Below are 23455 nucleotides of genomic sequence, written 5' to 3'. Positions count from 1 at the left end.
GTATTACATTTTTGCAATACAATGGATTTGAGTGTCTTTTTGTTTTTCCAACTGTTTTTGTTCATACACATCACACCAACCTGGTTTTCTGTGTCTTTTCCATTTTAATCCCTTTAAATATATATATATATATATATAACGTATTAGTTGGTTGGAACCAAAGGTTTTGCCACTTGGTCACAAACCCATTTCTCCAGCCTCCATTTCTTCCTAATATTATGGGATTGAGTAATCGCTACACTAGCCCAAAACTTTTTATATCCCATCAGAAGTGTTTCATTTGTTCATATCCAAATTCATTTACGAGTTTCAAACGATAATTGTTTTATTTGTTCATATTCAAATTCATTTACGAGTTTCAAACGATAATTGTTTCATTTGTTCATATCCAAGTTTCTTTTTTATCTTCCGTCCAACTATTTGCATCGTTGAATAATATCCGAAAAAGAAAAAGCAAAGGAAATAGAAATCCATCATTTTGCTTTAGAAATATGTATCTGGTAGTCTTTGATTTTTTTCTCATTTAAAATGATGGCATCACCACTAATCACTAATGCCTTAAATCTTAATGCCTGCCCCCACATACCCACAGCCCTCTTATCACAAACTTGATTTTATACATGAAAACAGAAAACTTTATACTTGTACGGCACTAAAACGCTGTTTCTCTTTCAATTATCAAATACCAAGTTGATAAAACAAGTGTTTTTTTAATAAAAAATTTGATTAGATGTTGAACCCATGACTTTACAATTGTTTTAAATTTTCAACGGGTTGTTAAACCTCCCAAAATTCTAACATAATTTGACCCACAAAACAAAATATAAATGAAAACACACACCAAGTTGCCTCAGCCAGCCATGATGGTACTAATATCCACACTCATTTAACAAGACAAACAAAAAATAATGTAAAAAAATTAAAGAACATAGGATTTTAGTTAGGGACCGTGGTTTTCCTCTTTATATAAGTGATAATCTAAATTATTTTTAGTTAATTTAATCTACAAAAAGAGGGGCTCGAACTTGAGTAAAAGAGATAAAATTAATGTTGTGACCAACTGGACGTGTGCATAATGCAATTGGAGATTGTGGATTTATAAAAAGAGTCTATGAATAAATTAGTTTGTCCTTTAAATATGCCAAGCAGCAAAGTCCAAAGTGTGAAATTACCGAAATATAAAAAGAAAGAGGATGATAAAATCATTGTATTCATAAAGTAAGTGGAAAATATAGTTGCAATGAGAATAACAATATTTTGCTATCCCGACTAATAACGTTATGTTATATGCAATTCTAAATCTAATTAAGGACGCATGTTATAGTTATAATGTTCTCGATTAAAAATAACAAAATAATGCAATAAAGAGGATGATGATGTCACTGCGTCGGTAAAGCAGCCTGTGAGGGCGATGAAGTCACCGCGTCCGTAAACGGCTGTGTACGAAAACCAAGAAGGCCAAAGTCAACGTCCTCCACCTGCCTTTGACGTCAAATCTTTATCACTTCATGGTTATTGGGTAGTGTGGCTGCCACGTCAAAAGTAGACCAGTTCTATCTGCTGAAGTTGATAAAACAAGTGTTTTTATTTGATTAGATGTTGAACCCATGAGTTAACAATTGTTTTAAATGTTCAACGGGTTGTTAATATCCACTCTCATTTAACAAGACAAATAAAAAATCATGTAAAAAAAATTAATAATAAAGAACATAGGATTTTAGTTAGGGACGGTGGTTTTCATTTTTATATAAACGATAATATAAATTATTCTAAGTTAATTTAATTTATAAAAAGAGGGACTGTAATTTGAGTAAAAGGAAATAACTTTACTGATGTGATCAATTGGTCTAACCCATGTGTAATGCATTAGAGATTGTGGTTGTGTAAAAAAAGTCTCTGCATAAATTAGTTTGTCCTTTGAAATACGCAAGGCAGCAAAGTACAAGTGTGAAATTACTGAAATAAGGAGAGAGAGAGGATGATGAAGTCACTGCGTTCGTAAGAGAAAAACATAAGTGTAATGGGTATAATATTATATTGCTATTCGACTAATAATGTTATGTCACGTAAAAATGTAATCACATACGTATATCATAGCACTATTAATGAAGAATAACAAAATAGTGCTATAGAAAGGATGATAAAGTCACCGTGTCCGTAAAGCAAAGCAGGCTGTGAGGACGGTGAAGTCACGGCGTCCGTAAAGGGCCGTGCACGAACACCAAAAAGGCCAAAGTCAACGTCCTCCACCGGCCTTCGACGTCAAATCTTTATCACTTCATGCTTATTGGGTGGTGTGGAGTGAAAAAGGTCTGCATTGCGCAGGTGGTGAAGGGTTTGGTTTTCTACTTGCATTGCTAAACTGTTTTTGTGTACTCAATTTCTATTCAAATAAGGTGTCTGGATTCTCTGTGAAAAACCATGGCTTATTTTTCAAGAAGAAAAATTCTTTGTTTCCGAACAATCTTGAACCAACACAAAGGCGATAGGCCGGAGAATTTGATTCAAGGAAGGCCAACTCTCTAGATGTTCTTGAACCAGAAAGGAAAAAAAGGGACCATTGAAACTACTTCTTTGTGAATTATTCTCTCCAAACCTTCAGTAAGTGTCCCCGAATTTACATATGTGCCTAATAGTAATAATAAAATAAAATTTCATTTATGTGAGAAAGAAAGTTAGGTCATTTTTCAAGCTTGAGCTTTACCATTTAAAAAGAAGATATAATAAAAAATTTACCTTCCACAATTCTAAGGCAGGCAAGTTATATGATTAGCACAACTTAAAGTCGTTTGCCACCCAATTAATTGGGTGAACTTTTCTCCAAATTTATAAGTAAACAATGGAAAACATAACTTGGAGCACAATCAAATAGAAGATTCCGTTAAGCACAATAACTTGGCTAAGTATCCTCTTTTAGTCAAGTCTAGCTTGATATGTAGGGATGACAACGGGTCGAGTAGGAGGCGGGTATGACAATACCATCCCCATCCCCGCCCCCATCCCCGAACCTATCCCCATTTATTAGGTTTAGGAGAATTCCCGTCCCCGTCTCCGTCGGGGGACTATCCTCCATACCCGCCCCAAATCCCCTTTTTTTTTGCATAAACAAATATTTATCATACATTTTAACATTAAGTTTCATATTAACTTATCATTCAACACATCCAAATTAACTATAAAGTTCAACTCAACTATTTAAAATCACATCAATATGAAATTCCATAGAAAATTAGGAAGAATTAGGAGAAGGAAGTTAACTTAGGGTTAAACATAAATATTATAATTATATATTTATTTATTTAAATATAGACATATATATTTTCGGGCCGGGTTCGGGGATGGGGACGCCAATACCATCCCCTCCCCATATCCGTCGGGGATTTTTCAAGTTTAGGGATCCCCGTACCCAATACCCATTTAGACCTGAAATCTCCCCTTGTTAGGGTCGGGGACCCGACGGGGATCCGCCCATACGGGGATTTTTGCCATCCCTATGACCTCTAATATTAAATTAATCTCATGATTAGTATATAAGAGATAATCTAATCTTGACCTTTTTAAAATTTATTCCGGCCTCCTAATCAAAGATTTAATATGGGGTTGATTTTCTTGGAAATTCTGAAGGGTGATCATAAAGTTGGTTTTGGTGAACGCATTGAAGGGGCGTGCGTGTTTCTTTTTTTTATTTCATTTTCTTTGTTTGTATCTCGTGAGCATTGACGTAACCAACTTAATGACTATGGTGGGCTGTAGCCTAGGATGTTTTTGGGTGGAAAAAAAAAATCAAACCTATTTATTTTGCTTGTTTTAAATAAAACCAAGTATATATTAATCTAATAAAGTCCAAAAAAGTTCAATTGTTTTATGAATTTAGTTGCAATGCAGCAATAAAAATACATATTGAAATAGGTACACTTTCAATTTTGTTGTTGACCATATTTTTATTTTGATAATATTTCTTTTGTTGTTGTATTTAATATGTATTTATTTTATATTAAATTTTATTAAAAATTAGTCAATAAAGTTATGATGTTTTGTATGACTTAATGTATACTTTTATTTTTTTTACAAAGACTATAGAAATTGCAAGTTCAAAAAAAAAATGTTCATTAGATTTTACTCTAACCCTTTAACTAGCTCACACCTGTTAAAAAATTCATAATTCCCTCCTTGCTCTCACGCATAACATTCTCCTTTTTTTCTTCAGAGATGACACTTATTTCATATTTTGTCACGTTTGAATTATGAGTTGACCGTTTTAGGCTTATATGATCTTATCTTGCTTCTATGGTTTTGAATAAAGGATCTTTCTCAAAAAGAAAAATATATTAATCAGTCAAACTATAATCATATTTCTTAGAGGTATTAAATACAACTCATATTCCATATAGATTTTGGTCCATGAATGCATGAGTTAGCACTGATTATCATCCAAGTCATCTGCTAGGAAATCGATATCCATTCCTCAAAATACGAGTCCACCATGCACATTACATACATGGTCGCACATAAAACATGATCGCAGCTTGATATGCTTCCAAATACATCTTCTTCTTTTTTCCTTCTAAATATGATCGATACAGCAAGGTCTTATAGTTCAAGTGATTAATAATATTTACTTTTATATTCAGGGGCTTAGGTTTGGCTCTCCCTCCAATATCGCTTGTTTTAATATAAATAAATAAATAAAAACCATGGGCTTGAAAAATGAGGTCTAAAGAATAATCCTAAAGAAGCCCAGTTTGAACAGGGGTTTAACTTTTTGGGACTAATCTTACAGCCCAGTTATCCTGAGCACCACCATAGACCTTTATCTGTCTCACTCTAAAACCCAAAACCCTTTAAATGTGATCCATCTTCTTTCCCACTCCACGTCAATAATCCAGCACCCTCCATCTGCCACGGCACCTATCCTGCAAACATCACTTTTGGCTCATTCAGGACTTTCATCGAACACATACAAATCACCACCTTAAATTACAAACAACCGCCTAAAAGTACACGTGGTAAAAGCCCAGTACGCCTACAAGCACACGCGGCACCACCACCAGCGTAGCTCCCTCCTTCATCATCGTCAGAGCTCCTTCTCCAGAGCCACCCAGACTTACACAGACGAAGAATGCACCGTTTCAAGCTCTCCCTGCGGTTCCCCAAATCCATTTCCTCCAGTTACAGAGCCATCCACGACAAAACCCAGTTCGATAATGCTGGGCCCGTGGCTTCGGTCCTCAAATCCCGGGCGGTGGTCCGGTTCCGAGGTCCAGACACGGTCAAGTTTCTTCAGGGTCTGTTGACCAACGATGTACGGAGGTTCGGTGAGGCCGTGGGTGAAAAGACCTCGACTTTGCCCACGCCCAATTTGCCCACTGCGTCGGAAGCGCCCATGTACGCCGCGCTGTTGACCCCCCAGGGGAGGTTCCTGTACGATTTCTTCTTGTACGCCCCGCCCAGGCCCGATACCAAGCTTGATAAGACCGGGTCGGGACCCGGGCCCGACCCAGATGAAGCGTTGGAGCTCTTTGCGGACGTGGATGCTTCGGTTTTGGATGAGCTCTTGAGCACCTTGAAGAAGTGAGTTATTTGCCCATCACATTCTCTCTAGCTTTCCTTCTCTTAATGGCGCTAACTTTGATGTTGGTTTTGTTTGAAAACGCCTTTTCTTTTCACTGTTGGGTTTTGTATAAGTTTTCAAGTTTTCATATTTTGGGGGTTAGGAAATTAAAATTTTGATTGAAATGTGCTATTAATGGATCATTTCTTTTGTCTTCAACCTTGCTTCTGTAACTAAGGAAACTCTGTCAAGAGGGTTTACCACCAGTTGTGGTTTCTTCATTATCAAGTTTTTGTAGTCTCTTGCTACATGCTCTATATGTGAACATTAGTAACTGATTAAGTAACAAATAAGCAATGCCATTTGTGCATCTCATGCTATGTAGGGACGCTGCTGTTGCTTAGTCTTGCTTAAATGGTTTAGAAATAAGTGGTTTAATGTCTCTGTATTTTTACCCTCCCATGTCTGCCTTTTTTCAGAAATTAGACTGACCAAGTCTTCAAGATTGCTTTGAGAAGCAAATGTCTCCTTTCCTTTGTGTTACTCTGAATTTTGTAATACGGGTTGGCTTCTGTTTCCTTATTATTATTATTATTTTTTCCTTGGCAGATATCGTTTGAGGTCTAAGGTTGATATCGAGAATATGGCAGAAGAGTTATATTGCTGGCAGCGTTTTGGGGGAAACCTCTCCGAAAAATCCTCCTCTGTGGAAGAACCGGAGGCTGCTAGTGTTGGCTGGGGTGCTGGTGTTGATCCTGCAGGAATGTCAGCTTCACATGGGGGTCCTCTTGGATGGCAGTGGTTTAAGGATCCTAGATTGGATTGCCTTGGTTTTAGGGGGATCTTCCCATCTAATACTACACGTGAGTTTTAACCCTTTGCTACATTTGAGCTTTGAATGTGTTTACAGCTTCCCAAACCTCCTTGTTGATTAAGCTGCATATGTTTATTTTTATTGCAGCACCTTTGGTTGAAGCTGACAAAGAAACAGATGAGCAGAATTACTTTCTATGGAGAATAGAGAACGGAGTTGCAGAAGGCTCAACTGAGATCCCAAAAGGTGCATCTTTACTTCCTCTTTGATGGTATACGTTGGCTTTTCAGGATTTGCAGACCATCTATGTTACAATACAATATTCTTTTGTTCTCAATTTACTTGGTAAATTTTTGAAAAACTTTTTCAGTGTTGATGACAAGTTATTTTGCTTCAGTGGTTCTATTGTGTCCTGGAGTTGTCTAGAATATCAAGTCTCTATATTTTACTGGTATGCTTGTGTTTTCCCATATCCTGCTTCTTGTTCTGTTTAAAGCAAGTCTGAAGTTGTTATTACCGTGTCTAGGTGAGGCAATTCCTCTTGAATATAATCTGGTGGGTCTCAATGCAATTAGCTTTGACAAAGGGTGTTATGTGGGCCAAGAGCTTGTAGCTCGCACACACCACCGAGGGGTGATTCGCAAGCGCTTGCTTCCTTTAAGATTTGTGAAGGAAAGTGGAGAAGGTACTCCACCTTCTTAGTGAACTTTCATGCTTTTATTTGTTCAGTATATCCCAACTTAACCTTTCTGTTCTTTCAGAAGCGGAGCAGAAAGTTGCCCCGGGTTCCGAAGTGATTGATAGTGTATCCGAAAAGAAGGTTGGTACCATCACCACTCAACTTGGTTGTCGTGGGCTGGGTGTCTTGCGTTTGGACGAAGCCTTCAAGGGATCAAATACATTGAAAATACAAGGACAGAAAGATATGAAGGTTGAGTCTCTTAGACCACATTGGTGGCCTGCTGAATGGCTTCAAGAACCTCAACATCAAAGTGCAGCTGTTTAGAATGATATTGTCTCTGTGTTGACAATGATGTATTTCCATACATTCATTTATACTGTCTCTGTGTTGACAATGATGTATTTGCATACATTCATTTATACATTTGTTTTTTTTGTTGTTGAAAGAAAATAAAGAAAGAAAATACAGTAATGTGTTTCGAGAAAGATGATGTTGTATATCTAGTTTTCCCATTGATAGAACAAAAGGCGTTTTAAGACAGTTATGCCAAAAGTTGAGTTGATTTCTAACTCACTTTGAGGAAACCATGACAATCCATCGCATAATTAAGCATGACAATCCATTGCATAATTAGTAGCTTAAGCAGCTTATATTTGTTATCGTCTAACTAAACAAATTATACATGACTAATCGTGCAATCAGCATCAGACACGAGGGCTAACAGATGCAGAGACATCCCTAAAATGTATGAGAAACTAAGGGAAAGATGTTTCACAGATGTAATAACTAATCTTATTCTCTGGACCATCTCCAAGATGGCTGGTGCCGGCTTTTCACATATCTAAATATAGTTTACGATAATTGCAGGGAAGACTTGTACCCCAGAAATTTACTTTCCACCATATTCAATTTAGAGGAAGCTGATAAAACGTTCACATGCTCATTCAGCTGTACTTTGACAGGTGAAGCTCGATCGAGGCCTCACTTCCCAGGTCATAATCTGCAGCAGTTTCTTCCACATATGGAACTTAGAAGTGGGGCATCAGGAATTGGCTCTAAGGTTACTCAGCTCCAGAATTACTTCCTGCATTGTTGGCCTGTGGTCGGGAAGCTCGTGGGTGCATACAAGCGCGATTTTTGCCAGTGCAGCTGCTTCAGATTCTGAGAATTTCCCTTTCAGGTTGGTATCGATAAATTCTTCGTATCTGCATGCTTCTGCAGCCAATCGCATTGAACTACTGAGTTGTAGTTTTCCGGATAAAACTTGGAGGACAATGACTCCAAATGCATATACATCACTTTTCTCAGTGAAACGACCAGTAGTGATGTATTCAGGAGCTAGGTATCCCATGGCAGCACTTATTTTCAGAGTGGAGAAGACAACATCATCAGCTAGCAGCTTAGGAAGGCCAGGGTCCGAAATATATGGGTTAAAATGGTGATCAATGAGAACCTTCTCAACAGATATGTTTTGGTGAATTATGGCAGGTTTGTCTGTCTCACTGCTATGTAAATACCCAATACCTGGTCGGAAAAGAAAAACCAATATCAGAATAAACATACTGGAATGTGTACTCACAGAAACAGATCTTGGACCCTCAAACTAAGCCTTGTAACTCAATTTTCAAGGGATTTTGGGTGTTAATTTTCAAGGGTCTTGAAGAGAAACGGAAGAGAATAAAGAAAAAATTTAGTCTATTTGGAACAAAATTAAAATCAGAAAGGAACCAGTGCAAACTAAAATTTGTTTCAAGTGGCTTGTGCATCGAAGCTAAAAATGAACAAACAGGAGCAGTGTGGCAGGGATTGAGGAAGTTAAATGATGAAGAGAAAATTTCAATGAAGATAAATTACCTTTTGCAATGCCGTTGACGATAGAGACTCTATTGGACCACTCAAGGACTTGGTTCCTTTCATCTTCTACATCAAGATACTGAGAGAGGTTTCCCATGGGAATGAAATCATAGATAAGAAAACATTCACCCCTGCCCCTAGAGCAGCAGAAGCCTTTCAGCTTGACAACATTTTCATGCCTCAGTGAAAATAATAAGTCTAGTCCCTTCACAAATTCAGCTTCTTCAGACTTGCAGCTGGTCACATTAATAATCCTAACAGCCACAAGAGAACCATCTCTTAGAACTCCTTTGTAAACAGAACAGAACTTGCTCCTCCCCAATAAATTCACCTCAGAGAAGTACTGTGTTGCAGACTCTACATCTTCCATGTTGAACCAATACTTACTCAGATACTCCTGGGAGAAAGCAATGCCATTTCGACCATCAGCCAATGGATCCCATCCATTAGAGTACTCAAGACTCACAAGTGGAGACGCAGTTTTCCTATAGAAATCCTTGGCCTGATCAGTACTAAGCCGACCATCAGAAGGATCTGATGTATTGCTAACCTTTTGTTTGTGACGCCTGTAACGGATAAGGGCCAGAAATACTGCCGCCCCCAAAGTAACAGAGAGGGAAATAACTCCTGCAACAACTGCAGCTTGTGGAAGTTTGGTCGACTTTGTGCAATGGGTCTGGCTGCAAGGTGCTTTGAAATCTGCAGGCTTAGGGTTGGCTTTTGGAGGAGAATCAGTTATGTGTGGTCCAAGTGGTAGTCCGTCGACATTCACCTTGTCCATGTCAAAAGCTGTGCAAGCTCTCAATGTAGAAAACCCAACTCCACATAGGTGTGGGTTGTTCTTGCACTGGAATCTTTCTTTTAATCTTTTCAAATCTTCCATTTTAAAGTAGTGAAAGATGTAATCAGAATGGGTTAAAAAAAAATGCACAGTAAATTCCAAGGAAAGAAAATTGAAATATCAAACAATTCATGGAAATAAGTGAGGATTGAATAAGTAGGCATACCAAGAGGGGCAACTCCAGACAAAGAATTGCTTTGAATATCTAGGACTTCCAAAGATGGAACACTGGCTAGTTTTGCAGGAATTGTACCGAAGAACTTATTGAAGCTCAAATCAAGCCTTTTAAGCATCCTCAAGTCCCCCAAGCTTGCAGGAATTTGACCAGTTAGCTTGTTGTGCTGCAAAGCAAGAACACTTAGCCTCTTTAAAAATCCCATCTGTGTAGGTATATTTCCCGTCAGCTGGTTACAACACAGCTGTAAAACTGCAAAAACCAAACAGACAACGAGAAAGAAAATTATATACGGGGATTAAAGCCAGGAACGCCAATAATGTTAAATGAACAATCGGAAATGAAACACAAAATGACATAAATCCAAGAGCATGGACTGAGCTATATCATGGCCATATAACTATATAGCAAACTAAATGCATCTTTACAACAGGAAGAAAAACAGGAAACAGTGATCTTCATTTGTTTGGACAGCAGTAGCAAATATGATACAAAAAGGAGCCAGTTATGCTAATTCAAATCACGAAATTAAACTACTTTTCCACGAAAAATCGGAGCTTTCACTAGTACAATCAGCTATCTTAGACAGTAATCATCCAATTATACCAATAAACCAAAAAAGGCCACCAGAAAGACAAGAAAATGTACTTTTCTCCAGAAACTGAACATTTGATCCGAAGAAAATTACCAACCTTGAAGACTAGTCATGTCCCCAATCTCAGAAGGTATGCCCCCAGAGAGATTATTGACGTTGAGATAGAGATCATTGAGTTCGGTGAGATACGAAATCTCTTTGGGAATCTCTCCTGACAAGTTGTTGTAGTGCAGATACAGACCCGACAAGCATTTGAGCTCAGCCACTGCTGGTGAGACCTCACCATAGAGACCCTTCCCCTGCAAGGAAATATTGGCAACTTTGCGGTGCTCATTGCACGCTACGCCTTCGAACAAGCCACTACAAGGGTCCCCTTCTTTGGTCCATGACTTCAAAAGCCTGTCTTCCGGGTCCAGAGAGGACTTCAACTTCATCAGAGCTTCAAGCTCCGCGTTTCCACGAACATGTGGTGGGAGAGAAAATGCGAGCAAAATAAACAGAGAGACGAGAAACTGAATCAAACCCATTTGTGATCTTGGGTCAAAACTCAGTCTTGCTCTGAAATTCCTGCTCCTTGGTGCTCATTGAGAGAAACCCATGTCTTTGTTTCTAAAAGTCGGTGGAAGCCCTGTGTATCTTTTTTGTCAGCTAATGTATTTCTCTGTCGAGAACTGATGTTAAGTGGACAAGGAGAGAGAAAAGGAGAGGAGGAAGAACAGAAAGGCAGATGCAGTTTTTTCAAACATAGAGTACAATGACCGCAACTTTTTGAGTTGCTGACAGTTTCACATTTGGATTTGGGATTAGATTTATTTTTTACAGTTGTCCTTGATGGCTTTGACGATTGGCGCATTCTCTATCGTAGATTTGAAGAAAGGTAGATCATTTTGTCTGTGAACCCACATTTCTATGCAGAAAAGCTTCAGTGATTTGCAGATGGTAATTCGAAGAACGAAGAATTCATTCGGAATATTTATTCAAGGGAGCATAATGAATTTAAGAAAGGTAACTTTTTCTTTTTGGGAAAACAATCCATGGAGAAAATTATGAAAGTCAAATAATACAATCAATGGAGAAAATTAGGAAGTTAAGCAATTAACCAAATAAGAAATTAAAGTTAAGGAAATAAACAAGGTATGCATTAAGCATGATGAGTGATAATGAAGATTATTTAGAGTATTTAACAGCAGACGTTGTCTAGTTAGCACTTACCATATGTTGTTTTTTTTTTTTTTTGGAGTCAAAAGGCATAGCATTTTATTCGAAGAGAATGATGGAACAAGTACAAAAAGCGGGCTATGTCTTAGAGGATTAGGCGAGTCTCTCTACATTCAATGAGCATTTTAGTCTTCAACTACGAAGTAGCCTACTCTCTCAACCACAAGCGGTAGCATGTGTTGTTTGACATTATAAATTAAATCATGTACTTGACATGTGACCATTTTAGACAATAAAATAGGCAGACTTCACAAAATAATCAATAGTGCAACGAGAAACACAATTTAAAGGCCAAAACAATCATTATTAAAATTTAAGAATAAAAATCCAAATCGAGTTATATTTGAGGGATTACAATAACCTAATGTCATCATGATCATGCTATTGTAGGAATGGCAATCTCACATTATCACATGAAAGTTCTTTCCACACGTCCAAGTCTTTCCCGGGCTAAAATGCGAACAAGTTACTAATTTTGAGCTACCTCCAATTTCAAAACATAAAGCAATCATTGGTACATTGTCCTTTTGGACTTAGGTTCTTGGTGAGCTGGTCCTTGTTCCATTTCTATTTTAAATATTCTTGCTTGAGCGACTTGGAATTAAATAATAAAGATAGTCTGGTCGGTGGACTGACGTTCTTTTCCAATTTGAATAGTCTTGTGCTCACTGCCTCAATAGTCAAATGAATCGGAAACCTAATTCACACAACATGATTTTTGCACTTGGCTTGGGGTCATGGTCTAATGAGTCATTGGTGGATTCAAAAAACACTTATCATGCCCATTTTATTTGTACTTTGTTGAAAGAAATTCTGAGTACAAATCTCGTCGATTCGTTAATAAATTAAATCAAACTATTTTAAATGACGAAATTAAAACGATAGGTTGACGTAATTATTATTAAATTTTCTTCTACACAACACATTATTGCATAGTGTTGTCAATATAAATCCAAAATTTCTTTTCAACTTAGGTGATAACATGGTACTCTAGGTCCCAGCAAACAGATAATTTATACTTTTCAATAGTGTTAGGACAAATAAATTTCTGTTCAATTAACCTTGGATACTATTTAATCATAGATTATAGATAGCACATACAAAAAGTGTGATCAGAGTTCAATTTAATATAAAACCTATAAAAGTACAACACGACAAATCTGTAGCACTCATCCCGTTGGACTGATGAAGACATCATCTTCGATCATCTTCTTTTTTATTTTTTAAAAAACAGACTTTTTTCTTTTATATCCATACAATTTTAAAAATGGACGGTGTCATTTATTTCTTCAATCATGAACGAAAGAATGAATTTTTAAAAAAATTCATGACCCAAAGTATACTCGAGTAGGTTTAGATCTTTGAACATGGATGCCAATTGCAAAGTTCTTTTTTCCTTTCTCGCACCGTCACTTTCAATGATGTAACCTTTTAACATCCACTTAGCCTTGTCCCATATAAATTATAAATGGCAGAGAAAGAAAGTTTTAGGCTAGGTGGTGACCATTGTCTTGTTACCAAGAAAATAGTCTCGTTTGATTGAGATGTATGTATTATGATAGTGCATTCAAAACTCCTCCGCGATTTGCGACATGATTAATGAGATGGAAAAAGGAGAGGGCAGACAAATTCCATTTCTACCCTTGATAGAAAAAAGGACATTTGGTTTTGAATTCTTGGGTCTTGGCTGCGTTTGATTTACGGGGAAAAATAAAACTTGGGAATGAGAAATGGAAGCTTCTCAATAAGGAATTCAAATTCTTGTATCAATACATGGTGCATGGTAAATTTATTTCAAGGAGGGTTGTTAGGGAGGAGACTAGACAATTAGAAAAATGCCAGCATTTTATGTGCATTGAATGTATAATATGGATATGTTGTCTAACTTGGAAGAAGAATGAGGACTATCTATATTAGGTTGATGACTAAAACTTATCTCTCCTGATTCTCCTTGAAATTGATAGGATTATGAGCAATAAGTTTTAGTTATCAACCTCGTATGAATAGTCGTCCATCATCTTTCAAGTTAGACAATATATCCATATTTTACTAGTCTAGTTTTGTCCTCCTTAAAAAATGAGGCCTTAGAATATAGACGGATCTTTTGAGTTATATGAATTTTTTTAGGAAAAAAAAATGTGGCAGAATGACTAGGTGGATGAGATGAGCAAATGCTGCAGAGATTTTCAAAGACTTTGTTGAAATTTACTTTGGGCCACCAATAGATATTCAAAGATCTTATCTTGGCATTTTGTGAATTGGCCCAACTGAATGACATACAAGTCCAAAAGAAGGGGATCGTACCATATCAGTACATTTTTTTAACCAAAAGATGCAAAAACAGGGCCAATCAATTTACTTAGTTTAATTATATGTTTTGTGCATCAAACAAAGATTAATTATATATTGAATAAACTATTGAACCCAGAAAGATTCTTAGCACTATTGAACGGTCATGCTAGGTATGTGGGGATAAACTAGGGACACATAATTCATCTTTTTGGCATGATTTTTTTCATTTTTCAACATGATCTCAAACTATAAATGTACAAGAAGAAAGCTAGGTATGTGGGAATAAACTATGGAAACATAATTCATTTTTTAAGCATGAATTTTTCATTTTTCAACATGATATTAAACTAGAAATGCACAAGAAGAAAGCTCTCTAATTACATTTACATATATGTCAAATTAAGCTTAAAGTAAGATATTGGATGAAATTAATGTAATTCTATACTAGGCTTTCATAACTAACACTAACCTTGGTAAGACATCTTGGCTTCTAAGAGGATCTTCTTCTCTATGCAACTCTGTTAAGCAGTTTCTCTAGATGGGGTGAGAGCTATATTGTGCTTGCCTTGTTGCTAGAGAAGGGACCTCTATATATATGCATCACTTGAAAGTCTTGCCCATCAAGGATCTGTCAAGTGTTCTGCTTGCATTGAATTAGGTTGTTTAATCCATATGAAATTAGGAATTCTATTATCTCTTACTTCAATTAGAATAGCTTATGTACAAGAATAATCCGATAAGTCTAAGTTGGCTGCCACTATTCACATGAATAGTGGCAGCCCTTATCCTAGACTTAGCTCTTATGGGTGGAGTTGTTGTTAGGTTCAATTTCCCCCCTATATCGCTTATATAAAAAAAAAACAAAAAAAAAACAAAAAAAAAACCAACAACAACAAACAAACGTCCGAATAGTTGGTTTTGAATGGTACCAAAGAAATGAAATCTTAAAATAAAATTTTGTTTGATGAGCAAAAGACCTGAACGGTCAAAACGACATTATTACTCAGTTGGTCTAATCTCACAAAACGACGCCGCGTGTAGCGCTCGCCCAATTATTTCGTCTCCTTTGTTCAAAATCCGAAAGCCCCTTCCACCATTTCTCCATCTCCGAGAGACAAATCAAAGAGAAGCAAACCAGTTTCACAGAGAGAGACCCGAAAACCCGAATCGAACCCGGAAAAAATGGGCAAGGATCTGAGCGACGACCAAGTATCGTCAATGAAGGAGGCGTTCACTCTCTTCGACACCGACAACGACGGCAAGATCGCTCCTTCGGAACTGGGGATCCTAATGCGATCGCTCGGAGGCAACCCGACCCAGGCCCAACTCAAATCCATAGTCGCCGAGGAGAAGCTCACGGCCCCCTTCGACTTCCCTCGCTTCCTCGCCCTCATGGGCAAGCACATGAAGCCCGAGCCCTTCGATCGCCAGCTCCGCGACGCCTTCAAGGTCCTCGACAAGGACTCCACCGGCTTCGTCTCGGTCTCGGAGCTCCGGCATATCCTCACCAGCATCGGCGAGAAATTGGAACCATCCGAGTTCGACGAGTGGATCCGGGAGGTCGATGTCGGGTCCGATGGGAAGATCAAATACGAGGACTTCATTGCCAGAATGGTGGCCAAGTGAGAATCGAAACGGTGTGTTTTGACTGATCAAGTGGTTTGTGGAAGTAATTTGGAGCTAATGTATGTTTTTCTTTTTCTTTTTTTGGTGATATGATTTTAGGGTTTGTTTGTTTTGGTTTTTGTTTGTGATGAATTGAATTGTCTCAGTACTGGTAAATTTCAAGGTGTTTGGGATGTAAGTGTTGATGGTTTCATGGAATGTAATCTGGATTTGCTAGATCATTTTGTGGGTTGTGCTCAATCTTTGTTTTCTGTTGGGAATTGCTCTTGATTTTTGGATTGCATTTGCATGTCAAGCCTAACAAATGACAAGTGAGAAACATTTGAGGCAACCCTTCATCATTTGTACACTTTATGTCTCAAATTCAAACAATTTTCTGGTAACAGGACTTAGATGCATGGAGTTTTACGTCAGTCATTAGTGCTGCAGATTCTCAGTTCTGGATTTATTTTATGCATGTGGACTGTTATTGCATATTAGATATTTTGATGACAGAATTAGACACATCATTATGGTTTAGTGGGGTTTTTGTTTTTTTGTGTGGACTGATTCTGCCCAGATAAAACTTGGATGTTCTTTCTTTGGTTATTCTAGAGTTCATGATCAATTTGGTAGAAGGTTTGTCCTTGTGAAGATGGCATTGGTATCATTCTCTTGCCAGATTATCAATTAGGATCGTACAATCAAATGAAACTTGCCTAACTAATGGTTTAGAAGAAACTTCTCTTGGTTTTGAATGTTTTCGAATGACTCGACTCGACCAACCTGAATGTGGCACATGAAACTGGTGCAGTGATTTCTGTGTTAGTTTACTACATTCTATGCCTTGAATGTAATGCATGTGAATATTTGATGCACTGGAAGAGTGAAGGATTATGCAGGTGAGTCTTTTACCTGGAGAATGGCATGGTTAGCTTAGAAATCAGGAAACAAATGTAAAAGGTCCTTCAAATAACAATTCACAATTTGAAACTTGAGGTATTAATCAAATGATCGGGTGTTCATCTAAAAAAATTGCATGCATAGAATGTCGGGATATTGTGACGTAGTTAGGGGCAATGTTTTCGTGGCTTGATGTTATTCGGCTCAATAGCTCATATGATTAGGGAATACCATTTTCCCCCTCAGTTTTTTGTTATCACAAATTGATGTCGTGTCTTTAAAGAGTCGCCTCGTGTTGGTTGGTGTAGGTTGCTTCAGCTTTGATCTCGTTGGGAACTTTGAACTTTTCTATGTACTTAAAAAGCACTCTTGCTTTAAGCCACCAACAAAAATTGCAACAAATCACTGTATATAAGCCTAACTTTCTTATATGGCTTTGAATGCGGTTCCAAGGCTTTAAGATCCTGCAAAGGCTGGTTATGAATCTGAATGACAAAAGCGCTTGGCTTTAAGTTGATTTGGACTCAGTCATAACCCAATTCACAAGTTTGCTTAGAAAAAGAAATAGAAGAGAAAGCTAATATGCTAGAGTTATGTTTGAGCATAGACCAATCGTTACCAATTGGACCAAGAAAATTAATATGCTTGCGAGTAACTTCTGAGAGATCTTACAACTCCTAAATAGAACAATATTGCGCAAAACAGAGCATTTCAATGGATCAACACTTTCAATCCTAACAACATTTTGCAATACCTCCTACATTCAGGACTTTCAAGATTTTCCTCTTCGGAGGATTCCAATCCGTACAAATCTCTCCGGAATATATAAGCTCAACCTTTGCCTGTGAAGATGAGATTCCCCCAAAAGCAAATAATCAAACTACTGAAAATGGAGAGGGTGCAAGACGAGAAAGAAGTGCTGAAAAATCTATGAGACTCGCACTCAATTTTGAACAATTACACAAGCAAGAAACAACAATGTCAGGACACTTTACACGACTTGTCCGACCCTCCGATTACAGTTCAAACTAATGTACAATGATCCCACATAAAACGAAAGGAAATGAAGAGCAATTATTTCCGCACAAAGTCGCATAACAGTTTCAGTGGGTATAGTATGCTGATTCTTCAAGAATCCCAAATGCAAAGAAACCATCATGTCTACATTACTGAAATCGCAAACTATTGCATTGCTGACAAGCTGGTCATCCAAGCTATGAGATTGTGAACTTTCTGGAGCATGAGGTAGCTGACTTTCTGCCAAAGGATTGTCTGAGCTTCCCCTATCATCGTTGGCTGGATCTTCATCCTTGGCTGGATCTTCTGGATCTTTTTTCTCATTCTCTTCACTAGAACTCCCACCACTACCCCCCTTTGGAATGCCTGGAACCAAATCAGGTCGAGCCTCCACACCAACCCGTCTTAGATGTAGCTGACCACATTGCAAACACCAGTTGGAATAAAGGTCTTTTAATCATACATAAATCTACTACAAGAAGTAAACCAAATATTATAAACAAAAGATTCGTAGAAGAAAAATGGAAATACCATTTACCTGAAGATGTAAGTTTACTTCATCTGGCCGTGAAAGGAATGGAAAATCTCCCCCCGTCTTCAATTGTGCTCGCCTTGCACCAGGGTACCTCTCACTCACTTCATCTTTGAGTTGTTGAGGAATCGCACTGTAGTCATTTGTCTTCATGTATATGTGTTGATAAGAAATTTTTTGACCAGTCAGCTTAGACTTTTAAACTTCCCTATTAAGCTTAGCTAAATGATAAGAGTCTTGTAATGGAAATACTCGTATTGCAAGAAACGTCCAGAAGGGATTCAGACATATGAACAGACATGCAAAACTAAAGCCATCAACTTAGGATGAAGAAGTCAAATAATTCCAAACCTATAAAGATTGTTGGGAAGATGCTAGCAACATTTATCAAGTGATTTGCCATGTTAGCCGCTTTTTCGCTGTATATGAGATATGAATGCAGTGTGACAACCATACTAAGAACTTGCATATAAAAAAGTTATCCACACACTTAAAAAGGGAGCTGAACTATGAAAACTTTCTGGTGACTTTGTAAAGCTGCTCCCAGAATTTGGCATAAAACTGGCACGATCATCCAAAAAGATATAGAAAATGAAATATTTTTTTAGTGAAGTGGTGAAAATTTTGGAAAAAGTTGCTAAAAGAGAATAAGAAATTAGAATAAAGTTAGATCCAAGGGATGCAATACCTAAATAAACACTTGTTTCTAGAGGCATTATTAGTATATCAAACTTGATAAACACTTAATTGGTGTATTCATATGCATCAACGTAGACCAAATTAAATCCAGAATACATACATCCATTATAGTAATGAATGAGTCTGTAAGCAACAGAGGTCCAACTGAGGCAGCATCAGCTGTTAAAGTTAACCTGGAGGCCAGGTCTTCTCTTGAGAGCGTTTCAACCTGATTTACCACAGTTTAGAGTCAGAAATTAGAACAGCTTGCACTGCTATCCAGGTTCTATAAAAAAAAAATTTGTTCTTTTTGGATAAGGACAGCCATAATGAGCAGATGGTAAAGGCTTTCACAGGCTCTACCTGAGAAACAACGAAGTCCACCGAATCAGCAATAAATGGCTCATGGGGGCCATCACGAATTCCGGTCAAGACATATCTTTTCAGCAAAAAAGAAGGGGTCCAACTAACGCTGCATAAGACAGTACCATAATCAGGCAAGTTGTTTGGTAGAAACAAAAGAAAACTGGAAGCGAATTCAAGAACTCTGAGCCAAAAACTATATAAGTCTAGTACACAACTTGTAACAATAAAAAGAGAATGCAAAATCCCAAGGAACATTATATCACATCCAATCAACAGTTTCAACCCACACACACCCGTAACCCATTTTATTTAAAAAGTGAAGTCACTGCAGAACCTTGCGGTAAATAATTTTTTTTTAACATCGAACAAAATTAGCCACGAGGAAGGGTGGATAAATAGTTCCAACAAACATGATCCCTTAAGTTGATCCTCTTTCTAATTGGAATGCAAACGAGTCGATGGAAGGAAGAAGTTTAGGCGAAATATCATGTGGGATTTCATAATTGGTGTGCCTGAGTGCACCTTATTGTTATCAGCAGCACATTTATAAGGTAAGACATGAATCTAATTGATGTCAAATTATATAATTAATGAATCTAGGGAAGATACTATCATGAAAAGTTCTTCTATTCACTCTTCCTCAAATAGAAGAGTCATTCTTAATTCCAGCAACCATAGCATCATTTGTTTTTTTAAAGTTCCTTATAACTATTTCAACAACAAAAAAAAGAAGAGGAAAAAGAGAGAGAGAAATGAACTCTAAAAAGCCAATCAAGAAACATCAAGCAGTAGCAAAGACCATTACAACCCTTTCCAGGTCAATGCAAGGTCTAAGAACTTATAAAGAAGCACACTGTGCAATACAATGCAGAAGTAGCTTAACCACCAACCTTTTGTGAGACAACTTAACAGAATTACCATCTAATCCATTTTTGGATTTCTCACAAAAAATAACAGCATGTTTGTAGTTTTATCAATGTTCCAAGTAATGGGACCCACCAAAGTACTAAATATCTGATTATCTCCATCTATACTGATTAGTGCTTAAGTACAAATACAACAAACATACATGGGAGCCCATGGCATTGCTGCAGAGAAACTGCGTGTGTCCAAAAATGTGTTTGATAGTATCAATGATCGAACTCGTCTTGGACGATGCTGAGCAAAAAGTTGAGCCAAGAAGCCCCCAAGGGATGTACCATAAATATGTATCTGTTAGAAAGAGATTGATGAGATCACTGAAAAAAGTACTAAGTTATTATTAACTACTGCTACCACAAATATGAGAAGATGTGTTAATATCGATTAGACAATCTCACACTTTGTTCAAGTTATATATCAAGCATCTATATTCACTGTTACAAAGCACATTCTTCAAGTAACTGATCTAAATTGTCATGGACAGCATGTTTCATCTTTCCCCACAATAATCTCTGATCACATTTCATCCATTTGGATATGCATTCCATTTACAGAAAATCAGCTATTATTCAATGATCTAATCTAAAAGTAAAAATAAAAAAATATAACGGTGCCAGAACAGTGCTTTTCTTTGAGGATCAGTTATTTACATCAATGCACTGTCTCTACAAGCAATTTATTGATCTTGATGTATAATTCGGTGTAAATTATTGCAGTGTAAGAAATTTACTGAAACAACAATGTTATCTGTCTCTTATATGGCGGCCTAGACACCGAGAAAATCTTTAATGTAGACCTGGAATCATATCCTACCCAACTACCCACAAGCTAGAAATCAGAGAACTACTTAATAGTTCATCTGTGAGAGGAGAGCATGGGACAAAATGCAATCAGAATGTGATATTTTCCATCTTGCAAATAAGCTGTAGCCTGATAGTCTCAATATCACTGGAGAGTGTTGATTCGTGAAGCGTCGGACCTTAACCGAACAAGTGCTAACAGTATAACTAGAAGGGGCATCTTTCTCGAACTCAAATATCATAAAGTATAATTAAGTACAGATAAAGTGTCATTATTCACATACTGAAAGCTATATGTAGCACTTGGGTAGCTCCTAAAGAAATTTACAATTTAGAATGTAAAAGCTATTTGTGCTTTAAGAAAATTAGCAATTCCTTTAGTGCAACCAAATAGAGATACTGACCAATTAGAATGATAATGGCATCAGTAAAGTACACTGTCCAAAAATGGAGTGCTTACATGATGAACATCGATAGCATCCAAGAATTTCTCAAATGCTTGGATCCACTCATGATGATTCCATACACGTGGAATATCAACAGAAATCACCCGATAACCCTGCAAATTTTATAAATTTATTAATATTAATGTATGAATTCATTAAGTAGAACTTGAGAAGAGTTACAAGGCACAACTGTAAAGGCAACACAATAAAAGTTAAGGCTTAAATGTCCTGTTGAACAACTGACTTATCCACTTAAAGGAAACAAAAGGAAACCAGTAGCTAGACAAGAAAATTTTCAAGTATATGAGATCAAACATATTCAACAGACACCAAAACATAAAGTCTGAAGTCTAGCTGAAGAAGTAACTCATCCACATGCAGAAGGAAAAAAATGGAAATTAGTAACCAAAAAACTGAATTTCGTACATATGGTAGGAGAGGTCAAACATATTCCTCATAGATTCCCATACGTAAGATGAACTACGTATAGGAGCTCCCTTCTTCCATGAATAAGAAGTTATATATCAGTACAGGGACAGTTAACTGGTATATTCAACGTCACAACTGTGATAATCTGATAGTGGTTAATCTCAGCTGAGACAATCAAGGCCCAACAGTTTTACCTATATGTGAGCTTGTTTCTTCTTACTCTTCTTACTCATTTGGGAAGCACAATCCTGGGAATAAAAATATTTCTCATATAATATATGCCCAGAATCAAAATTTTCACCCCAAAACATCGCCACTACATGAAAGTTAATGATTCCAGGAAAAAGAAAACAACTAAACAGCCAAAATGTAAGTCCTATGGACCATGAAAACTTCAAACTAAAATCTAAGTGCGTACCAAGGAAAAGAAAATCAAGATCAAAGTATTTCATGCTTTTCCAAGACTTTTGTGATAGATACAATGAAGAAAACATAAAAGCCAACCAACTACCTTCATGGACAACGACATGATCTGCTTGTAGCAGACATCAGCTGTCCCTGCTGTTCCGGGAAGACAAATAAGTGGAGGTACTGCTTTTGGGCCAAAATCATAGTATCGCCACTGTTTTGTGCCAATCTGCATACAAAGTACTTCAATATAAACTCCATTCATTAAATAATAAGAAACAGACATACAGCTACTTATCAGCACCCCTACAGTTGATTAAGCACAAAGCTTCATAGCTGAAAAAAGAAAGGGATACATACACAAGAAGCTCCGCATGCAAAACCCACAATTGAGAAAAATAATAACACACGCATCAAAATTCACAAACTTTACAAAACCCATGTCCCACAGTGCTGACAATTTCAGAACTACGCACAAAATAAGCAACTATTTTATAATTGATTTTAAAAAAGTGACACTAAACCCAGAACAATTAAAAACCCAGCTGTAAAATGAACCTAATGAATCAAACTCAAGGACAAAATCATAAGAAATAGGAAAAAAAAAATCGAAAGGGTAATTGAGAAGTGGAGGTAAACAGAACGTACTGGGATCTTGTGAAGAGGGACCTGGGACTTGAAGTAGATGTAATCTCCGGGCGCCGAGTAGACGCCTTTCATTGCTAGTTTCTGTGCTCAAACCCTCCCATATCACATACCCATTATTCGATTTGATCTTATTGATCTATCTCTCTGCCTATTTTTCTATAATTATTCCTTTTATTATTATTATTTTCTGTGTATTTGGTATGGTTGTTTGTCCTGGTTGTTCTTTCGAATTTCTTCGAAATTTAATTTTGGGATTGACCAGTAGGAGATGAGATGGAGAGCCACGTGGATGGGCCCCTTTATGACAGTCAATGGTTGATCATCTTCAACTGCTCGTCAAGGTCATTTAAGGATTAGGCATGATTGGTGGTTGTGGTTGGTTTTTTCTTTTTTTGGTTCTTGGTTTTTAAATGAATTCTTGTTGTTTTTCTTAATCTCATTTCTTTTAAAATTTTATTTTGCTTGTGTCCTATTTTTTAACTTTTATTTATACAAGAGATATTGGAGGAAGGAGAAATTGAATCTAGAATCTCGAGTTCATAAGTAAAGAATAATCACTTAAGTTACAAGTTCTTTGTTCTCTTGTTTTGTTTTGTTTTTTTTCTTATCAAAAAAACAATTCATTTAAAAAAAGGGGAAAATATAAGATGAAAAACACATTTAAAATTTTTTTCTTGCAA

General features: G+C 37.0%; 4 protein-coding genes across 7 annotated transcripts; 2 read left to right on the top strand and 2 right to left on the bottom strand.

The window, feature by feature from the left end:
• The first annotated feature begins 4870 nt into the window (after positions 1-4870).
• LOC117627427 (putative transferase At4g12130, mitochondrial) lies at positions 4871-7587 on the top strand. Of its 4 annotated transcripts, XM_034359527.1 has the most exons (6): positions 4871-5571; positions 6161-6414; positions 6513-6611; positions 6892-7050; positions 7127-7412; positions 7458-7532. In XM_034359527.1, the coding sequence occupies exons 1-5, from the start codon at positions 5120-5122 to the stop codon at positions 7369-7371; spliced, it is 1209 nt and encodes a 402-aa protein (XP_034215418.1). In that variant the 5' UTR covers positions 4871-5119; the 3' UTR covers positions 7372-7412; positions 7458-7532. The 4 variants fall into 4 exon arrangements, with proteins under 4 accessions (XP_034215418.1, XP_034215421.1, XP_034215419.1 ...); XM_034359530.1 differs by having other exon boundaries at positions 7133-7587; XM_034359528.1 differs by having other exon boundaries at positions 7130-7587.
• Positions 7588-7646: 59 nt separating this feature from the next.
• On the bottom strand, positions 7647-11552 carry LOC117627426 (LRR receptor-like serine/threonine-protein kinase GSO2). Its single transcript, XM_034359525.1, has 4 exons — positions 10610-11552; positions 9909-10169; positions 8902-9777; positions 7647-8571 (listed from the first exon to the last, which is right to left on the bottom strand). Exons 1-4 carry the CDS (start codon positions 11037-11039, stop codon positions 8090-8092), a joined length of 2049 nt encoding a protein of 682 aa, XP_034215416.1. The 5' UTR covers positions 11040-11552; the 3' UTR covers positions 7647-8089.
• Positions 11553-14946: 3394 nt separating this feature from the next.
• On the top strand, positions 14947-15899 carry LOC117628356 (probable calcium-binding protein CML13). Its single transcript, XM_034360784.1, has one exon. It carries the CDS (start codon positions 15205-15207, stop codon positions 15646-15648), a length of 444 nt encoding a protein of 147 aa, XP_034216675.1. The 5' UTR covers positions 14947-15204; the 3' UTR covers positions 15649-15899.
• A 1323-nt stretch (positions 15900-17222) lies between these two features.
• LOC117627759 (maspardin) lies at positions 17223-23088 on the bottom strand. The gene is made up of 8 exons (XM_034359990.1): positions 22776-23088; positions 22231-22356; positions 21305-21403; positions 20193-20335; positions 19121-19229; positions 18879-18986; positions 18086-18226; positions 17223-17962 (listed from the first exon to the last, which is right to left on the bottom strand). Exons 1-8 carry the CDS (start codon positions 22845-22847, stop codon positions 17522-17524), a joined length of 1239 nt encoding a protein of 412 aa, XP_034215881.1. The 5' UTR covers positions 22848-23088; the 3' UTR covers positions 17223-17521.
• Between the last annotated feature and the right edge of the window lie 367 nt (positions 23089-23455).

Source organism: Prunus dulcis, chromosome 5 (assembly GCF_902201215.1).
Source record: "Prunus dulcis chromosome 5, ALMONDv2, whole genome shotgun sequence".
NCBI lineage: Eukaryota > Viridiplantae > Streptophyta > Magnoliopsida > Rosales > Rosaceae > Prunus > Prunus dulcis.
Note: the sequence above shows the minus strand (reverse complement) of the source record. Positions and strands in the feature narration are given on the sequence as shown.